Consider the following 23,479-nt stretch of genomic DNA (forward strand, 5'->3'; position numbering starts at 1 on the left):
AACAGTCATGGTAATGTTCTAGATCTCAAGGTGACGTGAATATTTACTTTATTATTATGGGCACTCATTTTATTATTATTATACCTTGTAAAGGGTAAAAAAGAAAATATATGAACTCCTTATATTATAAGACTCATATATAGAGAGAGGGGTCACAGGGCTGCTTATTAAGCTTTATTTGGCATCCTTTCATTTGAAAGTAACAGAGAGCATTCTTCTGAATTTTATTATTTTCTCCCCAGCAGTGTCAGGTTATGAGTGAGTGTTGGTGGAGTTAAACTTCTTGTTGTAAGATTTAACATGGACGTAGGTAAGGAGTTGGAGCAAGTATTCTTAAAGCTTTCAGCTTCTCTGCCTTACAAACCTTCACTGTTCTTTTATTCAGGTTCCAATATTACTTGAAAGCTTTATTTTTAATGAATAGTTCTTTTCCAGTATGATTTTTAAGTATAGCTTCTTCTTTAGACCATTGTTTCAGAGTTTTGTCTAAAATTAATGCTTTCTGTTCTTTTCTCTGTTGTTGCCTTTAATTTTTTATTTGCGGCCTCTTCCTCTAAATGAGAAAGAAAAACAATATAATGCATCCAATTTACTCTGAAAGAGAATTGAGTTTCTTTAGTGTTGGAGGTTTAGGGGCATTTATTTGTTTTGTTTAATTGAGTAGTGTTTGGGAGGAAAAATCACTACATAAATGTTAGCCTTCTGCCTCACACGAAAACCCTTTTGTTTTGGCAATGAAATAAAAATGAATTAGCTTGATTTCGAAATATCTTGGTTGGTGTTTGGACTTCTTCAAACCCTAAAAGCACAGAATTCTGTGGGCTTGTACATTAAGATGTGTTTGCAGCCAGCGTAGGGTTCCCTCAGCCCCACAGCCCACTAAGTGGAAGGGCAGAGCCATGCACACCTTTTGCAGTGCCCTGCTGAGCCACGCCCCATTTGTCCAACAGGGGTCCTCTGGAGGGACCCAGAGCACCTTTACCTTTAAAAAAAGGCAGTGATTCAGGGGCACACACAATATTTCTAGTTTCTCTGCAACTCTCTGACTGACCCTTTCTGAGATCCAGAAGATTTATGGGTGTCTGCATGTATGTGTCTGTGTGGGAAAGGTAATAAGCCAACAGGGAAGTGATTTCTCCTGTCCAAGCTCTCTCGAGACATATTCGATGGCACAGAGAAGTAGTAGAGAAAATATTCTAAAATCATAATATCTGATACCTGAAGAAATCAGCAGAAGCCAATCCCCTCTTTCCTCCAACATATAAAATGCCTGGCTCCAATCTGAGAGTTGAGAACACAAAGTTATTTATTGATGGCGTTGACGCTATTCATTTACACTGTGCTGTTCTGTCGTAATGGAGTTTGAAAGTCAGTGAAAGACAAAGACAAATGCTGTTATAGATCAAAGGCATTACAGTGTGGGTATTAACTTCTGCCATGACTTACATGCAAACGCTGACGTGTGGGAAGGAGAGCTGACTGTCCCTGTGTGTGGCAGAGTTGAGGGGAGGAGGGTTGAAAGGGGAATATTGAGAAAAAGAACATTTCAACATCATCAGCCTCTGGTGATGAAGTAAGACACACACCCCCATTGCTGGTCCTTCTCTTTCACAGTAATAGTTTGGTGTGGTTATCAATGAAGTTTAATCTTTAAATAATATTTCAGAATGGAAGATGGTAAGGAAATAAATAGTGAAAGAACGTTGGGACAGGTATGGAGGAATGGGGTAAAGTATCTTAATAGAAAAGGTGTGGGGTTGGTTTTTTTGTTTTAACTTTTATGCTGATTTTAGATGTTAGAGTCTTATGCTGGTAGCAGACTTCACTCTTCCTTGTGAGTCCATTGTCAAAGTCACAAGTCCCCAGGGCACATTATTGGGATGTGACATTTAAAAAGAACTCTCCAGAAAGAACTGTGTGTTGCTATGGGATTATATTACCTAATGCATACTTCTCTACCCACTGAGCCACTTTTTAAAAAATATATTTGTATTTCAGAGAGGAAGGGAGAGGGAGAGATAGAAACATCAATGATGAGAGAGAATCATTGACTGGCTGCCTCCTGCATGCCCCACACTGGGGATCAAGCCCACAACCCAGGCATATGCCCTTGACCAGAATCAAACCTGGGACCCTTCAGTCCACAGGCCAATGCTCTATCTACTGAGCCAAACTGGCTAGGGCTGAGCCACTTTTTAAAGACACAGATATATTATTGAGGTAATTATAAAAGCCTTGAAAGAGTTTGCTTGTTAGATTTTTCTGTGAATCCAAAAAATCTGCAGTATAGCCTCAGAAGCCATAGAAATTAAGGTGAGGGGTGCTGTAAAGAGCAAAAGGATTTCTCAAAACAATGTCTTTGCCAACTATGTGTTACAACTGTAACAACTGTAACTGACAGTTACAACTGTTTTGGGGGGGGAGGGGGGCGAGGGGAGGTGATAGGCTTTTTCAACTCTTTAAAAATTCTTTAGAGCTTTTCTGTTTCCCCTGAACCTGTAGAAAACATATCTCAGATTTTTCTATGGGATGGCTTTTATTCCAGAGTTCCTTCTGGATCTGCAATGAAACAATGTTATGAGTGCAGCTCAGTGTAATTTGACTTGCACATAGTTTTCAATTGCTGTATATTATCATCATCATCAGTATTTAGGGCCTATCATTTTCCTCTAAACAGGCAATGCCAAAAAGTCATTGTTGTTCAAATAGGAATCAGATATTCTTCTATACTAACAAAGATGTAATTATAATCTTACCCAAATTACCTGTAAAGTGACATTTAATTGTTGATATTGAGTTTGTTTCCTATTTAAAGTGTGAAAGGGGCCATCTATATATATAAAAGCCTAATGTGCAAATTTTCCCCACTGGAGTTCAACCGGGAGACCGATCACTCGCTGTGACATGTGCTGACCACCAGGGGGTGGCATGGAATGAAGTAAGGCCCCAGCTGGCAGCTGGCAGCCAGAGAAGAGAGGCCCTGGCTAGCAGCCAGAAGGCCCCGATTGGCCCTGATCACTGGCCAGGCCTAGAGACCCTACCTGTGCATGAATTTTGTGCACCAGGCCTCCAGTTTACAAATAATTATCAAAATTGCAAGTTCATTTTACTTCGAGCCAGCAATTCCACTTCTAGGAGTTTCTGCAGATATGTTAGCATAAATAGAAGACAGTGTATGGACATGGTTATTCATTGAAGCATTATTTGCAATAGCAAAACACTAGACATCAGAAAGCATCTACAAAAAGGGTCTGGTTAAATGAACATGATATATGCACACAGTAGATAGGATACCATGAGGCAGCTAAATGGAAAAAAAGATGTGAGGAAGCTTTGTAAGTACTGAGATAGAATGTTCGACAGTATGTATTGTTAAGTTCTTAAAAAACAAGGGTGTTACACCACATTTAGTTCCTTTTGTGAAAGGGGTAAAATAAGATTATATGTTCATATTTGATTGAATTTGCATCAGAAAACATTGGAGAAGATAGATAGGAAATTAGCCACAGTGGTTACCTGTAGGGGACAGGAGAAATTCGGGGAGGAGCTAGGAAATGCTCAGTGGCTTTTAAGTTTGTGAATTAAATCAATCAAAAAAATACCAGAAGTAAATATCGGGAAAATATTAAGATTTGATCAATTTTGGTGATCAGCACAAAGATGTTCTTTATATTAACCTGAATACATTTATATGTTTGTGAAATATTTGATAATTTTAAAAATGGATAAGGAAAAATAGGGGGGAAATAGTAGCAACACTCAAAAAGATCCTTAAGTAACAGAATTTACAGGATATATTGTATTTTCTTGTTTTCTTTGTTTGAGAGAAGGGGTTAAACTAGAACCTTGTCAGGGTGGACTTTGCTTTCTATTATACCACTAGAGGCCCGGTGCATGACATTCGTGCACTGGGGGATGTGGGGTCCCTCAGCCAGACCTGCACCCTCTCCAATCTGGGAGCCCTCAGGGGAGCCCTCTCCAATCCAGGAGTTTCTGTCCGTCTTTGCAATCATATGAGCAAATTGTCTGAGACCCCCAACCCAGTTTGGTTTGTTGCTCACAAAATAATAGAGGCATTTATTTTTCTTTGCTTCATTGGTGGAGATTTCCTGGAAGTTTTAGGATATCTTCCCTTTAATTTTTCCTAGACACTCTGATTTTACTTATGTCTCTCACCTTTGCTTTCCCTCTATCCCCCACCACAACAGTAACTTGCTCCAGGCTCACTTTGCTCTAGTGCAGCGGTTCTCAACCTTCCTAATGCAGTGACCCTTTAATACAGTTCCTCATGTTGTGGTGACCCCCAACCATAAAATTATTTTCATTGCTACTTCATAACTGTAATTTTGCTACTGTTATGAATTGTAATGTAAATATCTGATATGCAGGATGTATTTAGGCAACCCCTGTGAAAGTGTCGTTCAACCCCCAAAGGGGTTGTGACCCACAGGTTGAGAACCGCTGCTCTAGTGTCTAGGAGAGCTGTCTGCCACCAGAACTATGATTCCCAGCATTCCTGGTGCTCCCAGTGCTCTGGGCTTCCGCTTCCGGTCTTGGGGCTGCCATCAGAACTATTCCCAGAATTCCTGGTGCTCCCCATGCTGCTGGGAGTGACCAAGGGAGCCACATCCCCCTAAGCCGCCGCCAACTCTCCCACTCTGCTCTATGCCCGGCACCTGTGTATGCAAATTAATCCGCCATCTTTGTCAGGTTAATTTGCATACTTGCTGTTGATTGGCTGGTGAGTGTAGCAGAGGGATGGTCAGTTTACATGTTTCTCTTTTATTATATAGGACTAGAGGCCCGGTGCACAAAAATTTGTGCACTCGGGGGAGGGGTCCCTCAGCCCAGCCTGTGCCCTCTCGCAGTCTGGGACGCCTCAGGGGATGACCACCTGCTGGCTCAGGCCCGCTCCCCAGGGGGATTGGGCCTAAGCTGGCAATCAGACATCCCTCTGGCAGCCCAGGAGCCCTCAGGGGATGTCCACTTGCCAGTGGGGAGCAGGCCTAATCTGCAGTCTAACATCCTTAGCGCTGCTGAGGAGGTGGGAGAGGCTCCCACCACTACCGCTGTACTGGCAGCCGTCAGCCTGGCTTGTGGCTGAGCAGAGCTCCCCCTGTGGGAGTGCACTGACCATGAGGGGACAGCTCCTGCATTGAGCATCTGCCCCCTGGTGGTCAGTGTGTCATAGTGACCAGTCATTCCCAGTTGTTCTGCTCTTAGGGTCAGTTTGCATATTACCCTTTTATTATATAGGATAGAGGCCTGGTGCATGAGTGGGGGCTGGCTGGTTTGCCCTGAAGGGTGTACCGGATCAGGGTGGGGGTCCTGCTGGGGTGCCTGGCCAGCCTGGGTGAGGGGCTGATGGGTGTTTGCAGGCTGGTCACACCCCCTTCAGGGTGGGGGTCCCCACTGGGGTGCCTGGCCTGTCTGGGTGCTGAGGGCCGTTTTCAGGCTGGCCAAGCCGCGCCCCCCCCCCCCCCAATTGACAGAAGCTCCCAGCCTCTCCTTTCTTTTTTTTTTTGATTCTGGGATTTATTTACCTTCTATAATTGAAATTTTGTAGCCTTGAGAGGAGCTCAGAGCCGGCCAGGGCAGGCGGGAGGGAAGCTTGGCTTCCTCCATCACTAGGGGCACCTAAGTCTCCTGCTCGCTCCAGCTCCATGGCCACGCCAGCTGAAAGCAAGCATCTGGGGTTTATTTACCTTCTATAATTGAAACTTCGTTGCTTTCAGTGGAGCTCAGAGTTGGCGCGGCAGGCAGGAAGCTTGGCTTCCTCTATCATTGGGACAGCCAAGCCTCCTGCTTGCTCCAGCTCCGTGGCTGCCGGTTGCTATCTTGGTTGGGTTAATTTGCATACAGTCGCTCTGATTGGCTGGTGGGTGTGGCTTAAGGCGTAGTGAACATATGGTCAATTTGCATGTTTGTCTTTTATTAGTGTAGATTGTGCACAAAACCAATGATGGCTGGGCAATGAGGTGTCAGGTGTGGGTTAGTACATGCATTAGGAAATACTTCATTTTTGGTAGTACTGATAGTTGAGTACATTTTGTATCCTTAGAAATTTGACTCATGCCCAACTGATAACTGGCATGGTTCAATAATAGTGCTCTCAGAAGAGCCCAAAGTCTCAGGCAAAGCAGCTTATCAAATAACAACATCAAAAAAAAAAATTAACTCCAGCTCTTAGAGTTTTTTATTTTCCAATTCATGGTTGTCACTGTCTCCATTTATCCAGAGCATACTAACCCTTCAAGGTCATTGAATCCCACGCTCCTACCAAGCCTTTTGGCTAACTGCAGACCCCATTCTTGATCACCAGCAGCACCAGCTTTTTAGCATTTGTATCCTAAATGCCTCCCTCACCTCCATGGCCCAAGATGATCTGATGACTTGTCCCACCATCTGCTCTTCACTCACGAGGCTTCAGCCACGCTGTCCTGCTTCTTGCAAACCCCAAATTCATTCCCGCCTGAAGGCTTTAGCATTCATTGTGCCTTCTGTGTTAAATTATCTGCCCATAGCTCTTTGCATGGTTGACCATTTCTTATCATTTACATCTTGGGCTCAAATGCAATCTCTCAAAGAGGCTGTCCCTAACCCAAAGCAGTACTCTTAATTACAACCCCATATTACCCAGTTTTATTTCCTTCAGAGCCCTTGTAACTACATTAAAATACCCTGTTTATTTGCTTTCTTGCTTACTGCCCATCTTCCTACTCTGCCCACCCCACCTCCTTATAATGCTCATTGCTTAAAAGGTAAGAGCACAGACTTTGGGAATCGGTGTCTGCATTTAAATATCAGCTCTGGTTCCCACTATTCTTGTGACTGGACAAGTTGCTTAATCTCCTATTTACCTAATTTTCTCATTAGTAGTCCTGTATCATATAAAGATCAAGTGCCTAGCATGGTGCTTAATACTTAGTAGTCACTCAAATATTTTTGAATGAGTAATACTCTGATTCTGTTTAGTATTTGTGTGTGTGTGTCTAAGACTCCCCAACAAAACTATGGACTCCTTGAGATCATCTGTGACCTCCTGGAACTTCAATAATAATTCATCAAGTAGAAGGCACATAGTGGGTGATCAGTGAATACTGCTTGAAATACCCAAACTGTTTTATTGTAGATTTCTCAGAAATATGCTTTGCATTCCTGAATCTCTCTATATTAGGACAAAAATCACTGAAGAAGGACATTGTGTCACTTGCTAGTTCCAGTTCCACCAGCCTACCCATCCCACGCAGTAAAGCTTCCTTGTCTGTGGTTGGGAATGCAACAAAAGGGCTTTGTTTGAATTACGCCCACACACAAAACTTAGGTTGCTCAAATTAAAAATTAAATTGTCTTCTGACTCATGATGTCACGTACTTTTAAAAAATATTTCCTTATCTTCATACAGATCAAAGTGATCCCAAAATGTAAAAAGCATGCTGTGCTCTTCAGGAATGCTTATTAAGTTATTTGCATCATTGAAAAAGTCTGTAAACAGCTGTTTGAACTTTTTGGGTATCTCAGAATACATGAAGTATATTTTTAAAATGAGAGGCTATTTGAAAAGTACTTTGCTTTTTAATACATATTACATGTACTAGTACATGGTCTCCCTACCAGAATATAAATTCCTTAAGTTACAAAAGGAAATATAGTGAAAAATAAGTTTTCTTCCCCAGAGGCAGTAATTGTTTCTAATTTCTCAAGTATTCTTACAGAAATATTCTTTTTTAAAAGTTGATTTTAGAGAGAGAGAGGAAGGGATAGAGAAGGAGGGAGGGAGGGAGAGAAGCATCAATATATTCCACTTATTTATGCATTTATTGATTGATTCTTGAATATGCCCTGACCAGGAATTGAACCCTCAGCCTTGGCATATCAGGATGATGTTCTGACCAACTGAACTACCGGCCAGAGCCCAGAAATATTCTTTACATTAATAAACATATAGGTGATTATGTATGTTTTCCCCACATACTTTGGAGTACTGAACACAAGTTCTTTACCTCATTGTTGTGATTTAACCATACATTTTAGAGATATTTCCTTATCAATATATAGAGAGCTATCCCACTTTTTTAATAGTCACATAAATATCCCATATATGGATGTACCACACTGAGTTAACTGTCTGCAACTGATGAACATTTAGGTGGTTTTGCATTTGATAGACGTGTTATTAAAAACACTTTTTTGTTTTGTTTTGTTAGGTTGTGCCAAACTGCTCTTTATTCAGTACCCATTTATACTCCCCCTAGCAAGCAGGAGAGGTGGGCTATATTTAGATCATCTTTTTCATTGTTTCTTTCATTTCATCACTTAACTGTACATTTGGAAGAGTCTTATAAAACAAAGATTTATCTCTGAAGCCTTTTCTCAACATATGTTCTGTGGCCAAAAGAAAGGGTGTTGTTGTTTTTTGTTTTGTTGGGGGGGGAGGGGGTGTTAGGACTTTTTTATTTGTTTCAAAATCACTGTTGTTAATGTATTAAACCTGTGATGAAACCTGATACACCCCACCCCAAGGCAGTTACCAACTTCCTAAGTTGGTTTCCTGTCTTGGCATTGCATGTCTTGGGCACTTGTTTTATCTTTAGTAGGAACTATTTCTTTATGATTTATTATTTTCTATAGGAACTGCTTCATTTGTCCTCCCTACCAGAATGTAAGCTCCTTAAGGGCAGAAGCTGTATCTTAGTCGCTATTCTTTTAAATATCTCTAATCAGTTTCATCTCTTCTAGTCCTCATTTACTTTGTCCCTTGAGCCCCAACCCACCGTAGCATCCGCCTCACTTTCCTCTCTTCTCGGCTTCATCATGGAATAGAGGGCATTGGATGTGAAGTCCCTTCCGGTGTCCTCCCTTCCGTGCTGTGAGCATCAATGTCTTACCTGCTCCTTGCTTCTCATCTCAGTGGGACTGGCTTTAGTCCCACAGAAGATTATACCCTCTACCTCCCGTGTGTGCCAGCCCTTCCTCCTTCCTTCCTCATGAGCCCCAAGGACTGTCATCCTCTCTTTGTCCTGTACCTTCAGCTGCGCGTGTGTTCACTCTGTCTCATAAGCTTGCTCATACTTCTCATTGTTTACAACCAAACATCTAGGACAAAACCTTTTCACTCCCCGGCCCCCTAGTCTTCTGGTTGCCACCGTCTTTCCTTCAGAGCCAAGTGTGTGTTTTTAAATGGCTTTGCTGTCTCCATCTTCTCTCTCATTCACTTCTTAGCCCTCCTCAGGCTCTGCCCATCTTTCCAATGCAGAGGCTCACTAGTTGTCACATCCAGTGGACCTGCATGTACCTCATCGGTCTCTCCTCTCCGTAGCAGCTGGAGGTGTTGACAATTCCTCCTCCTCGTTCTCCCCGCTAGGAGTCTGTGAAACTCCCTGAACTCTTCTAGTTTACCTCCTACTTCTCTGGCTATTCCTTTCGGGGATTTTCCCCCTTTCCCCTTCCCCTAAATTGTCATAGTTCTCAGAGACCCGCCCTTAAACTACTTCCTTTGTCTCCCTGTGCATTCTCCCCAAGCAGCATATCTTTTCTCAAAGACCTTTTGTTTTGTGACTCCTAAATTTCTATATGCAGCTCGGACTTCAGTCCTTAAGACCCTACTGTGTACTGTGTACCTCCACTGACCACAGCAAAGGCACCTGACATTCGCATGCCCCAGAGTGAGCTGGTCAATATCCCCGCTCTGTCTTCCTCCTCCCTCTCTCTACACCCTTCCCTCCCCCCATCTAATAGCTCTTTATCTAGGTTAATAATACTATCATTCTAGAAGCATAAAGGCCGTCCTTCCTCCTTGACTATACTCTGTTCTACACCACCTACATCCATGTGGTCACTAGGCTGGGTGGGCATTTTGCCTCCTCAGTGGCTTTGAGATCTGTTATCTTTTCAAGTTCATTGCCATTGCCTTGGTGCCCAGCCCTCATTATCTCACCCTCGCCAATATAATAGCTGCCAGTCGTGTCTCTCTCAAGTTTATCCTCCTTGTAATTGGCAATATCTTCCTGGAACTCAAATTTGAACATGCCCTCCCTGGCCAGTGTTATCGGTGACTTCCATTTCCAGGGGATACTGTCCAAACCCTCTAAAGTAGGGGTGGGAATGTCCGGCCCTTGGGCCATATAAGGCCCTCAAAATCATTTGGCCTGGCCCTGCCAACACACTAGGGGTGAGTTAATTAAATGTTCGACCAAACACAGCAGGCTAATTTTAAGTTGATAACTTCGTATGGCCCTGGAATGATGTTACAAATATCCAAATGGCCCTTGGCAGAAAATAGGTTCCTCACCCCTGCTCTGAGGCATGTTAAGGTCTGCCCCCTCCTACACCTCCTGCTGCTTGCTCTTCCCCTTAGTCATCATCGCTGCTTCTGCATGTACTGTGTGCCTGCACATTTCTATGCATTTGTCCTGCCATTTCTTCTATCTGGATGCCCTCCCTGCCCCCCCCCCCCCCCCCCCCGGCCACCTTCCACCTGGAGAAATCTTGTGATTTAGTTCAAAGTGAGGCTTCTTGACCTAACCCCACAGTGTTAGTACCACCCTCTCTGTGTTCACTGAGCATCTTGCTCAGGTCTCTCTTACAGAACCAATCACATTGTGTTCCAGTGGTTTACTTGGTTATTCCTTCTATTATCCTGTGAATTGTTTGGGTCTGATGGTACTTTATTATTCCTTGTATCTTCAGTGCCGGTAGAGTGGCTGACATACAGAAAGTCTACATGTCATATAGATGTCCCCTGAACGAATGGAAAGGAAACTGAGGTAACATCTGGGTAGCTTACATGTAAAAGAAAACCTTGCTATTGTCTTCAAAGCACGAAGAAATTTTCTTCACTTGGCCTAGAACAGTGATGGCGAACCTTTTGAGCTCGGCGTGTCAGCTTTTTGAAAAACCCTAACTTAATTCTGGTGCCGTGTCACATATAGAAATTTTTTGATATTTGCAACCATAGTAAAACAAAGACTTATATTTTTGATATTTATTTTATATATTTAAATGCCATTTAACAAAGGAAAATCACCAAAAAAATGAGTTCGCGTGTCACCTCTGACACGCGTGTCATAGGTTCGCCATCACTGGCCTAGAACTTGGTGAAACTGCTCCATTCGCCTTCCTTGTGCTGTGCACAGTCTCTCCTTACACTTCAGACTGATTCAGGACTTTCAGCAAAGGGCCTGATCCTCCTGAAGGAGGAGTAACACCTGATAACAAAGTCTGGGCACCTCTTGGCTTCTCTCCTTTGAGATTTCAGACCAGAGGGCTTCTGGGGAACTGCTGGAGCTCAGCAAACGTTACCCTTCATCTCCACGACGGAAAAGGGATCTTCGTTTTGTAGCGCTTGTGGAATGTGTCAGGGCCTGTCCCTTTCCCTTGGGAGGGAAGAGCTGCTCGGCCCCAGTCTGTTAGCTGTGCGTGGAGATACCGTTGGGGGATGACGCCGAAGAGCCCCCTCAGTGTCATCACGCTCAGGTGCGAGGCTGGGAGACTCTTCACCTGCATCTGTCCGTCAGCTCCTCAAGGCCAGTTCCTAGTCGCAGGCCTAGCCGCCTGCTACAGAGAGGGTCCTGCTGAACACGGGGCGGGAAGGTGGCAGTGTGTCCTTTCTCCTATGTGTTTTGGACCCTTTGGACCCACATGAAATGTCACCAGGTGCCTCATGAAAAAGAGGCATCATTTTTTCATTAAGTCCTGGGTTTTTCACTGTGTAAATAACTAGTCACATTAATTGAGCATTTGAAGTCATTCATAAATGGGTTTGAACCCTGATTCTGAGACTTGGGTCCTGTGATCTGGGCCAGAGAGGCTTGGAGCACCAAGAGGGATTTCAAACACTGGATGGAACTGGATAAAGCGGGAATCTAAGTCAGCGTGGAGCTGGGGTTCCAGGGAGGTGGCCAGCTTTGAGAAACTGGTTGAAGAACCTAGTTTCTGAAGAGCGGGCATCCAAGGGCTCACAGCAAGAATGCCAAACTGCTAAGACACGGAGCCATTAACCAGAGCTCCCTGAGTCTCCCCCAGAGAACAGGACTAATTCAACTTTGGGGCAGTGCTGAACCTGAGGTCTGGGTTACCTGGAACCTGTTATGAGGATTACAGTTATGGGGGCAGGACACAGAAAAAATTGTAATATATTCGCTTTCATTGTTGGTCTGTTGGTTTTGCACCCTGTTTCCTCTCTTTAGCTCAGCTATGCCACTACTTCCTTCAGTTCTTTCCTGGTTTCCAGGTGAGCAGGGTCTGTTCCCTCTTGGCCTGCGATCACCTCCCTGACGAGATGTCACAGCCACTGCCCGACAGCTCCCTGCCTCACAAGCATGGCCAGGGTCCCTCAGGCTTCGAGCACAGTGAGTCTTAGACCAGCCTCTGCCATCGTTACACATAGTTATTCATGATCTTACCGGGGGCTCAGAGCTGGCTGATTCACCTCCATCAATAGTCCCTGCCCATCCCCCTCTCTTCTCTTCACCCAGCTTCTTTCTCCCCTTTCAGTCCTACATTGTAGATCTCTCTGATTGACTTCTCTCCGACTGACTTGTCACCCTAGCTGCTCTAGTCTTCATCAGCTCAATCATAGTGAGTAACTGAGGATAATTATTCTCAACATTTATGGAGCTCTTACTATAGGTCAAGTATATGATTTCATTTTTAATCTCACAAAAACCCCCACTATAAATAGATTGTTATAATCTGACTTTTACTGATGAGGAAACTCAGAGTGGTTAAGAGTTTAGGCTCCTTCAGTTCAATAAATATTTAGTGACTGCTGAAAATCTCATGTGTCTATATCCCTTGTGTCACACAAAATATCACCATAACCTTTCTTCAGAGAGTTGAAATATATGTAGTTTTTTGAAATCATTATCTCTCTTGGCAAGTCCTTCAGTGTCTTTCTTAACGCATCTTAGATGTTACTTCTGATTAAAATGGGGTTAACCCGGCCTCTTTGATTAATGTCTTCATTTTTTAGAGGAACAAAGGCTTCTGGTGGAGAAGCGACTTACACTGGGTCATGTGGCAGAGTGAGCACCTATGTCTCCTAACACTGGGCTGGTGTTATTCTGATGTACTTAGCACGTGAAGTTTTATTGGCACCAGGGGAATGATTTCTCGTTTATATTACAGAAGTCAATTTATTTTTTCATAGAAGAGTAATATGTGGACATACAGCTTTACCTGCAACATATCAGAGTGGATTCCTGGATCTGCTAAGTGTTTCTAAACTGCAGAAAAATTCCCCTACCGTCTTACATGTCAGAACTTTTCAGCATGAAATAAATGCCTGATCACTCACCTCACTTTTCTGCCAAAAATAAAGCACAGCCACTCTCCGGACTCTGACCTTCTATAGAAGTGTAATCCTCCTTCCAAATCCATTCTTCAGTGAGGGACACCCACTTTTTCCCATTGGCTTCGTCCAATCTTGGTGTTATAAGGGCAGGATGTTTAGAAGTTGAAGTCATTGACTTTCAAAATGAGAAGCTATGTTGGAGAGTGTCTTGTTTATACTGTTTATGTAACTTGGAGCAGTGTTGCCACCAAGGTAGCCGCTGGTTTTATGTAGTTCTTACTAAGAAATTAACATAATAGCATTTAGCCAGCCTCAGGCTATATGACAGGACTTCGAAGTCCCCAGGAAGCGTTATCTTTGGGAGCTGGGAAAGAATTATTCCTCCTGTCTTTATATATTGATAAGCCGAGGCCATGAAAGACCAAAGCAGCTTTGTGTGCTTTACCCCTGGTCACCACCACTCTGAGATGGACTTCTTTAGATTTCACATATAAGAGATACCATACAGTATTTATCTTTCTCTGGTTTATTTCACTTAGCATAATGCCCTCCAGGTCCATTCAATTTGTTGCAAATGGCAGGATTTTCTTCTTTCTCATGGCTGGATAGTAATCCATTGAATATATATAGTACCACTTTTTTTAAAAATCCATTCATTTGTTGATGGGCACTTAGGTTGTTTCCATGCCTTGGTTATCATGAATAATGCTGCAATGAACATGGGAGTACAGCTATCTCTATGAGATCCTGATTTCAATTTCCTTGGATATATACCCAGAAGTGGGTTGCTAGGTAGTTCTAACTTTAATTATCTGAAGAGCCTCCATACTGTTCTCCCTAGTGCTGTTCTAATTTGCATTCTTACCAACAGTGCACTAGGGTTTACGTGGGAATTCTTCATACTAAGTTTACTACATTTTTATATTAGTTTGAAATTTTGTCAAAATGAAAATTAAAATATTAAAAAGCAAAGAATAACAATGGTAAGATAAATAAGCAGTAAAATCTATTTTCTGCTATTTATTTGATTTTTTTAAAATCTCTGAGGAAAAGGAGACCATTCTTTTTCCAAAAGCATAAATCACATTGGTGAAGAGACTCGGCTGAGAATGCTGCTGATATTGGGGGTCCCTTTCCTATGTCTCCCCAGGCGCAGCGAACCTGCAGGCCGACCACACTCTTGGCATTCAACAAAAATTGAGGAGAACCAACCCAATGCCAGCATGATGCAAATATCTCAGGGCACGATTGGCACTCCTTGGCCCCAAAGCTACCATTCCAGGTAAGTGGCCAAAGCTGAGACCCAGGGGTTTCTTTCCTTCAAATGTCCTGTTCCCCGGAAGAACATTTTTTTTCTGCTTTGAGAACACTTTCTTCCATTTATCCTGAGTATTAAATCCGTCTCCCCAATACCTTCCTCATCCTCTTAAAATTCCTATCCTGTGTACCACTCATCTTGATCTCCTTGGCCAGGGTGGTGTGAAGCAAGGACAGCATTATTTTGAGCTCTGGCTATTTATTTGAGATATTTATTGGGTCTGTTGATTCTCAGACATTTCTCGTTACACTAGAAATACTGACATACTTCTTCCCTCACTTAATGTCCTTTCTGCTAAGTTAGGATTCCCCTGCATTTTTACAGACTTGGAACCCACACAGACTGGAATTCATCTTCTGATCCCAGGAAGCCAGGCTCTGGTGATTGAACACTTTTTGGAAGGGTTGGATAAGGGTAATAGGAGGGAGATTGGAGGGTCAAGAGAATATGGTTCCTACATAGACATGAGATGCAAGTTCTGATGTGGGGGAGTGGAGGACGGCTTCTGGAATGATTATTTAACTAATGATGCTGGCTATGCATTTGGCAAGGACAGGACTCAGAATCCTTAGCACTTGTGTCTGGTCAAATGAAGAACCAAATCTTAGACCTAGTACTGGTGGACATGGCTCCCAGCATATTAGGGAAGACTTCAGGCCGTAGGAAGAGGTAATTTCCTGGTTACCCTCCTTGTTTCCAACACCCACTCTCCCGAGTCTCTCCCGATAACCCGGATGGGATTCATTCTCTCCATCTGAGCCATCTGTGCTCAGAGAACAGAGCCCCACCCCCCACAATGGTTTTGCTTGTTGGGCATGCAGGGTTGAAAGGCCTTCAGAAGGTTAGATGTTTGGGGCTAACAGTGTGGAGGAGGGACAGCATAATGCTAAGTCAGACGTAGGCTTAAATCCCAACTTCACCTACTGCGTGAGCCTGAGCAAGTTGTGTAACCTCTTTGATCTTGGTTTCCTCATCTATAAAATGAAATTTATACTGTATCTCTCAATGGACCATAGTGAAGATTAAACAAAATAACATGTACAGCATTTAGTGTAGTTCCTGATGACAATTAGTTATAATAATGAGGCTGAAGACTTATCCGAGGCACAGTGAAACCTGGGGATGAACTTCAAAGTTAATGGCATAACCCAGCACAGCACGCACTTATAAAATGCAAGTGTGTATTGACCGATTGCCCTAAACAGTGGGCTCTTTGGAGCCTCCTAACCCCTAACTTTAAGAGGCCCCTGAATCTGAAATCACACTGCAACCTAAAAAACATGCCGGCCCAAAGGCAGAGATAGGACTACTGCAACCAGTGCTTAGAACAGCTGCTTACAGTGACTATGGAGCTCCAGGCGGCCTCGGGAGAATGGTGGAGATGCAATACTCTGAAAGCTGCGCTTCTCCATCTGTTTCCTCCTCCCCATCCCACCCTCCGGAGGGGTTTAGGCAGGTGGATCTGCCCTTACTGTATCTACCACCCTGCTTCCCCTGACATGTGACTGTCATCCCAGAAGCACTGTGTGGGGTACAAAGGGAGAAAGGAAAGCTCAGATTACCACATTGTGACGGACGTGTGGATTCTCTGCTACCCCAGCACAGATCATCCATGATTCGTGTCATTCCATGTCTCGGGCTTGCTGCTCTGGCAGAGGCTTCATCCCAACACTGAGTTCTGCTCAGAGGGTCTGACAGTGGCCGCTGTCCTGGAGGAGCGCTCCAGGTGCCTTTCTGAGGAGCACAGTGGCATCTAGTGGTCTCATGTGCTGAATCAATCTGTCAGCGTCCCTCTGACAGCCTTCCTTTAGTTCCAGAAACCCAATCTCAGTCCTAAGTGTATGCATCTGCTTCTCATTAAGAAGCAGGAGAATGAAGGAGCTCAAGGAAGGGGGAGAAGCAGGCGTGAGGAGAGAAGGAGGGAGAAATACAAAGAGACTGAAGACTTAACTGTCTGCAAACTGGCTTGGATTTCACTGAAATTGTATTTCTGCTGCTCTCTGTCAGACTTCTGTCACTGTCCTTTTGCTGTCCTACAGAAATCTCACGCAATGGTCCCAAATTATTAAAGTACATTAGAAGAGACCTTGAAAAGTCCAGCCCAGCTGGCGCGGCTCACTTGGTTGAGCATGTCCCATACAGGAGGTCACCGGTTCGATTCCCGATCAGGGCACATGCCCAGGTTGCAAGCTCCATCCCCAGTAAGGGGTGTAAAGAAGGCAGCCAATTGATGTTTCTCTCTGATCAATGTTTCTATCTCTTCCTCTCCCTGAAATCAATAAAAGCATTTTAAACAAGTCTCTTAGTCCAATCCCCTCACAAGTGGATAAAATAACAGTATCAAAATACTCCAGTATCCATTGATTTGTTCATTCAAGCATACATACTGAGTACTCACTCTGTTTCAGCTGAATGAGACATAAAAAGCCCCCCACCCTATAATACTTATTTGTTTCCCAAGATGTGTTCCATGGAATAATAACCCATTACATGCCCTTTGGAAAAAGTTTCTAGGGTCAAACAAGTTCAGATAACACTGCTTAGTGTATTTTCCTTTCAGAACATTCCATGAACAATAGTTTATTGAAGACTCGGAAGCCTTGCAGTAAATAAAATTGTTTAACTTATTTAGCCCAGTATTTTCAAAACATATTTATTTGATAGCTAAGGAATTAATCTTCGGTAAACACACTTTAGATCTTTTCATACACTTGTTTTGTGCTTTTTGCTATGTTTTAAGTACTTAGAAAATACTTTTTTAGCACAAAAAATAGAGAGTGCAACATGTCAAGTATGATAAGTGCTATGAAGAAAATAAAGCAGAGTTACAGGGAGTAAGGAGAGAAGATGTGTTCTTTAGATAGTGAGTTCCAGATGTTCTCTGATGCAGAGACAAATAAAGGAAGGAGTGAGCCAGGTAAGGAGCATTTTATGTGGTGGGGACAGTGAGTACAAAGGCCATTGAGACCTGAGATGGGCTATATTTCACGGATTTGAGTTAGTAAGGAAGCCATCATGCTGAAGTGCTGTGAGCAAGAAGGAAAGCAATAGAAAATGAGGTAGCCAGACCACAGTAAGAACTTTGACACATTCATCTTGAGGGTAAGGCTCTCTGTGTAGGACTGAAGACCTTCATTCCAGGTTCTTCTTACCCACTATTCAGAGTGCCACCTTGGCTCGGCTGGACTGGCTCAGTGGTTCAGCGTGATCCCATGAACCTGTAGGTCCCGTTTGATTCCCGGTCAGGACACAAGCTCAGGTGGCAGGTTTGATCCCAAGTAGGGTGCCTGCAGGAGGCAGCTGGCCAATGTTTTCCTCTCTCTCTAAAAACATAAAAACATTTTTTTTTTTAAAGAAAAGTTACATTCTTAAGGTTAGTCGTTAAAAATATAGTTTTCTTTTCCTTGAATTTCAGCACCAGTTTTGACTCAGAATATGGTCCTTCTAGACCAGGGGTGGGCAAACTTTTTGACTCGAGGGCCACAATGGGTTCTTAAACTGGACCGGAGGGCCGGAACAAAAGCATGGATGGAGTGTTTGTGTGAACTAATATAAATTCAAAGTAAACATCATTACATAAAAGGGTACGGTCTTTTTTTTTTTTTTTAGTTTTATTCATTTCAAAGGGGCCGGATCCGGCCCACGGGCCGTAGTTTGCCCACGGCTATTCTAGACTCTCGCCATATACTCTGGAGCAGTCTAGCCATTATGCATCATTACATATTCAATCAACCAAGACACCATATTTACTTACATGAGACCTAGAAATATAATAATAGCTCCATGAACTTTAATAGTGCGTAAGTGCCTATTCATGTAAAAGTGGAAACTCTTAAGCAAGAGCTCCTAGTGATTTTCCCTTCTTTAGAGAATCGTGAGTCACAGACATTGGAACCATGGAGACTGCTGTTTGATTTTTGAACCACTTACTCCTTCCTGTATGCCCTCCCGCCCCCAACATGCTGGGTAAAGTATATTCTAAGTTTATAATTAACGCTAATTATAAGGAATTTTGTTTTGAGGCAGCTTTCTAGGGTGTGCAGTGCCAGGATTGAGAGTCATCTCCCCTTCCCCAGTGAGGCTCTGAAAACCACCTGGAGGAGGAGCTCACAAAGGAGGTCTTACCTCCTGAGCATATGAGAGGCTGAGCTCGGACTTTGGGAGGTTGCCCATAGGTGATGGGCTTCATGATTAAGCTTCCCTCTCCTTCCCTGTCCCATCCGCTTTTTCTAACTCTAATTTCTCTCATTCAGCTGTGTGTTTAGCTTTCTCATCACAAACAAATAGTCTCCAGTACAATTGAGATTCCAGGAAGGTTGCCAGGGTGGAAGGCCTTCGATGCCATAAAAAGGAAAGATATTAACTAAAAACGTATACATGTATGCACAGTCTCCCTCACCCATTCACTTGCCTGGTCTCTAAGCATTTCCCCTTCTTCCCACAAATAGCCCCAAGAGACACAAAATTTCAGTGTCACTCACTCTTCCTCCTCTTCCTCTCTTCTTTCCTCCCCACCTCTCTCGTTTCTTGGCACACACCGTCATTTCCAGCACATGGCAAGTCACGTGAGTGTGCCGCCTATGCCCGAAGGCTACATGGCTTCTTCCGTGCTCCCCGTTCCTCCCCTTGCAAGCCTGGGTGATTGATTAGAAGCACACACGGGTTACAGTGTTGGGCAATTACTCCTAGTAGCGGCGCACACGGAGGCAGAGGGAGGCCAAATATGGCTTTTTTCACCCACCCTTCCAAAAACCAAACATCGTGCGCCAGAGTACATTTATAAGCTGCGTCCTGTGCCTGAACCCTAAGTGGTAACCGCTCAGTGGTGCTGACTGCTTTGTCTTCCTTCCTTCCAGCTCCTCGACCAGTGACCTCTCCAACTATGACCATGCTTATCTGAGGCGGAGCCCTGACCAGTGCAGCTCCCAGGGGAGCATGGAGAGCCTGGAGCCCAGTGGGGGATACCCCGCCTGCCACCTTCTTTCCCCTGCCAAGTCCACCAGCAGCATCGACCAGCTCGGCCACCTCCATAACAAGAGAGACTCGGCTTACAGCTCCTTCTCCACCAGCTCCAGCATCCTAGAGTACCCGCCCCCTGGCGTCCCGGGCCGGGAGCGGTCAGGCTCCATGGACACTTCTGCTCAAGGTGGCCTCCTGGACGGGATGAGGCAGGCAGACATTCGCTATGTCAAGACAGTCTATGACCCCCAGAGGGGCGTCTCTGCCGAGTACGAGGTGAACTCGTCAGCCCTGCTTCTTCCCGGGAGGGAGGCCCAAGCCTCAACAGACAGTCAGGGCTATGACAAAGGGCATCACGTTCCTCGGAGCCGGAGAGGGCCGCCCCCCTCCTGGAGCCAGCAGGGTCCCAGTTCCTTGGAGACCGCCATTGACAACCTGCCTCCGAAAGTGGGCGCACCGCTGCCCCCCGCTCGGAGTGACAGTTACGCAGCCTTTCGGCACAGAGAGCGGCCCAGCTCTTGGTCTAGCCTTGACCAGAAACGGTTCTGCCGGCCTCAGGCAAACTCTGCGGGCGCCCTGAAAGCTCCCTTCGTGGAGGAACAGCTGCATACTGTGCTGGAGAAGAGTCCAGAGAGCAGCCCCCCGGTGAAGTCCAAGCATCAGTATCCCCAGAAGGCCCAGCCTGGCCAGCCTCTGCTGCCGACTGGCATCTACCCGGTACCATCCCTGGAGCCGCACTTTGCCCAGGTGCCTCAGCCCTCCGCGAGTAGCAACGGCACGCTCTACCCTGCCCTGGCCAAGGAGAGTGGCTATACGACTCCTCCGGGAGCCGGTGACAAGACAGCTACCCTTGATGAGAATGGAAACCAGAATGGATCTAGCAGAGCTGCGTTTGCCTTCTGTCAACCCCGAGAGCATGAATCTCTGTCCCTAGTAGAGAGAACACCTGAAACTCCGGTCAGATGTGCCCCCCTCAAAGTGCATTTCCCTTCGGTGCCTGAAAATGTGAAGGACACCTCCCCGAAGAAGCGCCTCGCACCTCTCCAGGGCAGCAGCCCACATCCCAGCGGGAGAAGGAGCCCCCACAGCAGCAAACCGGCTCCCACCTGCCACCGCATCCAGCCCCCTCAGGCTCAGGCCTGGCAGGTGGGCGACGGCAAGAGACCCTCCAGGCCCACCGAGCTTTGGGAGGGTGGTTCCCAAGAAGACCACAATGCCAACCTCCAGCAGGGGCTGGAGCGAGAAGGCCCAAGCCAGAGCCCGTCTAGCAACTTTGGCAAGACCAAGTCGGCCTTCTCCTCTCTTCAGAACATTCCCGAGAGTCTAAGAAGGCAGAGCAGCCAGGAGGTAGGAGGCAGCCCCAAGGCAGAGGGCCCTGGACGGAAAGTGGTTCCCGATCACAGGAGCCATCTGGACAGGCCGGTTCCCTGCCCAGGGCCTGAGGGCAAAGCCAGTGCAGTGACCTCTTTCCCCCTTTCGGACGCAAGGCTGGAGGAGCCGCCCTCCCCGCCACACCCGCAGACGTCCAGCCTGGGCCGGAGGCGGCTCAGCTCCAGCAGCACCTCGGCCCTGCCCGGCTTCCAGTACGGGCAGCCCCACTGCTCGGTGCTGGAGAAGGTCTCCAAGATCGAGCAGCGCGAGCAAGGGCGCCAGCGGCCCCCGAGTGTGGGCAGCTCCGTGAATGGCTGCACCTACCGGCCCAGCAGGATGGCCCCGACTTCCAGGAACGACTTCCAGGAGACAAACGCCAATATCCGCCTTTCCGAGCCCACGGAACCCCTAGGCAACGGGGAGCACCCCTTCAAAAACGGGGACCCGAAGCTGGAAGAAGTTTCCTGGCAGCCATGTGGTCAGCAGGTGAAGAGGGGTGCCGACGGCAGCCGGGGCGCCCCGCTCCGAGGCAGCGAGCCCCCGAGGCGGGACACCCAGCTGCTCCGCAGCCAGAGCACCTTCCAGCTCTTCAGCGAGGCCGAGGAGGAGGCCCGGTGGCGGGACCCCAGGCCGGGCACCCCCGAGTCGCCGGTGCTGGACGCCCCCTTCAGCCGCGCCTACAGGAACAGCATCAAGGACGCACAGACGCGCGTGCTGGGGGCCACCTCCTTCCGCCGCCGGGACCTGGAGCCCGGGACGGCGGGGGCTTCCCGGCCCTGGCGCCCGCGACCAGCCTCGGCCCACGTGGGGCTGCGGAGTCCAGAGGCCCCGGTATCCGCCTCCCCACACACCCCACGGGAGCGGCACAGCGTGACCCCCGCCACGGGCGACCGGCCGGCGCCCCCTGTGGCCCGGAGAGGGCCCCGCCGGCGCCTGGACCCCGAGCAGAAGAAGCGCTCCTACTCGGAGCCCGAGAAGATGAACGAGGTGGGGGTCTCGGAGGAGGCCGAGCCCGCACCCCTGGGCCCGCAGAGGGCGGCGCTGCGTTTCCCGGAGAGCACGGTGGCCGACCGGCGCCGCATCTTCGAGCGGGACGGCAAGGCCTGCTCCACGCTCAGCCTGTCGGGGCCGGAGCTGAAGCAGTTCCAGCAGAGCGCCCTGGCCGACTACGTGCAGCGCAAGACGGGCAAGCGGCCGGGCCCCGCCGCGGGCGGCGGCCTCCCGGAGCCGGGGCTGCAGGAGCGCGCGCCCGGCACCTACCTGCAGCCCGGCCTCACCGCGGCTGCCAGCCTCTGTTCCCTGCGGGAGCCCAGCCTGCAGCCCCGCAGGGAGGCCGCGCTCCTGCTGGAGCCCCCGCGTGGGGCCCGAGATCGCAGCAGCTCCTTCGCGGGCGGCCGCCTCCTGGGAGAAAGGCGACGCGGGGACCCAGCCCAGAGGGAGCTGCTGGGTGGAGCTAACGGCGGCGGCGGGCCAAACGGCAACCAGAAGATGGACAGGACCCCTGGGGAGCCCTCCTCCTGGGGGGCCGCGGCCGGGAGGGCCGGGAAGTCCATGTCCGCCGAGGACCTGCTGGAGCGCTCGGATTTCCTGGCGGTCCCTGTCCACGTGAGGTCACGGTCATCTCCCACCACCCACCAGAAGCTCCAGGTAGGTGCCGCCAGCAGACCCTGGGCACGTCCTTTGGGCCCTGGAAGCTGCATTGCTTCTCCTCTACTCCCTCCTTCCCCCGTCAATGCTCCTTTTACATGCAGAAGAGTAGCCTTTCTTTTCAAGAGGTCATTTCTTTCTCAGTGCCCCATCTGATAGCCTTACAGAGACAGATAAATGTGGATATTCATGTCGTTGTATAGATTTCTTAAATAGATACATAAATCTTACGTAGATATCTTTATGTTTGCGTGTGTATATGTGTATGTATGTGTATATATATATAGAATACATATTATATGTAATTACTTCATTTTAGGAGGTCACTCACCTCTCAGTGCAAGAGTGTGTGGTTAGGAAAAGTTAGGGATTATCTTTTTTGTCTTTTTTTTAATTCAAGGAATAGAGGCTGTCTCAGGTTTTAAATATTTTAGCTTTGCACCCTCTTATGTTTCTGTTGGACTTCTGCATTTGCAAAATAGAATTATTGACTTTAAAAGGCTATTGAATCCCAGGCCCTCAGATGAGTATGCTTTACATTTATCTCATTAATCCTCACAATAGTCCTGTGCAGTAGAGTATATTATCCGTATCAAACCCCTGCTTCTCGGACTCACATCTGAACTCGCTCTGTGCACTGTCCTGGTGAGAAAGGAGAATGAATCCCAGACATTTCAATTCTCAGATAAAAGGGTTTTCTAATAAAGGCTCTAAACTATGCAAAGATTGTGAAGTGCTTTCCAGGGGAAATTGCAGGCAGAGCTATAAATAGACCTGAGCACTCTTACTCCCAGGCGTCTATGAATTTCCCTAATTCTTAACCCCTCCTCAAGCTCCACATTCCACTGCCTATCAATGGCCTCTCTCATGGCTCCCTTTCTACCTAAGGA

General features: G+C 46.6%; 1 protein-coding gene across 11 annotated transcripts in view; it reads left to right on the top strand.

Annotated features, from left to right (window-relative positions):
- The window catches only part of SHROOM3 (shroom family member 3), a 167,732-nt gene that overhangs the window by 107,593 nt on the left and 36,660 nt on the right, over positions 1-23,479 (top strand). For 9 of the 11 annotated variants that reach the window (XM_036337060.1, XM_036337090.1, XM_036337080.1 and 6 more), the window contains 2 exons: positions 14,445-14,576; positions 19,469-22,589. In XM_036337060.1, coding sequence (XP_036192953.1) covers positions 14,445-14,576; positions 19,469-22,589 — 3,253 coding nt within the window. Of the gene's footprint in view, positions 1-10,687; positions 10,767-12,079; positions 12,351-14,444; positions 14,577-19,468; positions 22,590-23,479 lie in introns of those variants that run through there. The other 2 variants (XM_036337054.1, XM_036337120.1) reach the window with 2 other exon arrangements.

Source organism: Myotis myotis, unplaced genomic scaffold (genome assembly GCF_014108235.1).
Source record: "Myotis myotis isolate mMyoMyo1 unplaced genomic scaffold, mMyoMyo1.p scaffold_m19_p_1, whole genome shotgun sequence".
NCBI lineage: Eukaryota > Metazoa > Chordata > Mammalia > Chiroptera > Vespertilionidae > Myotis > Myotis myotis.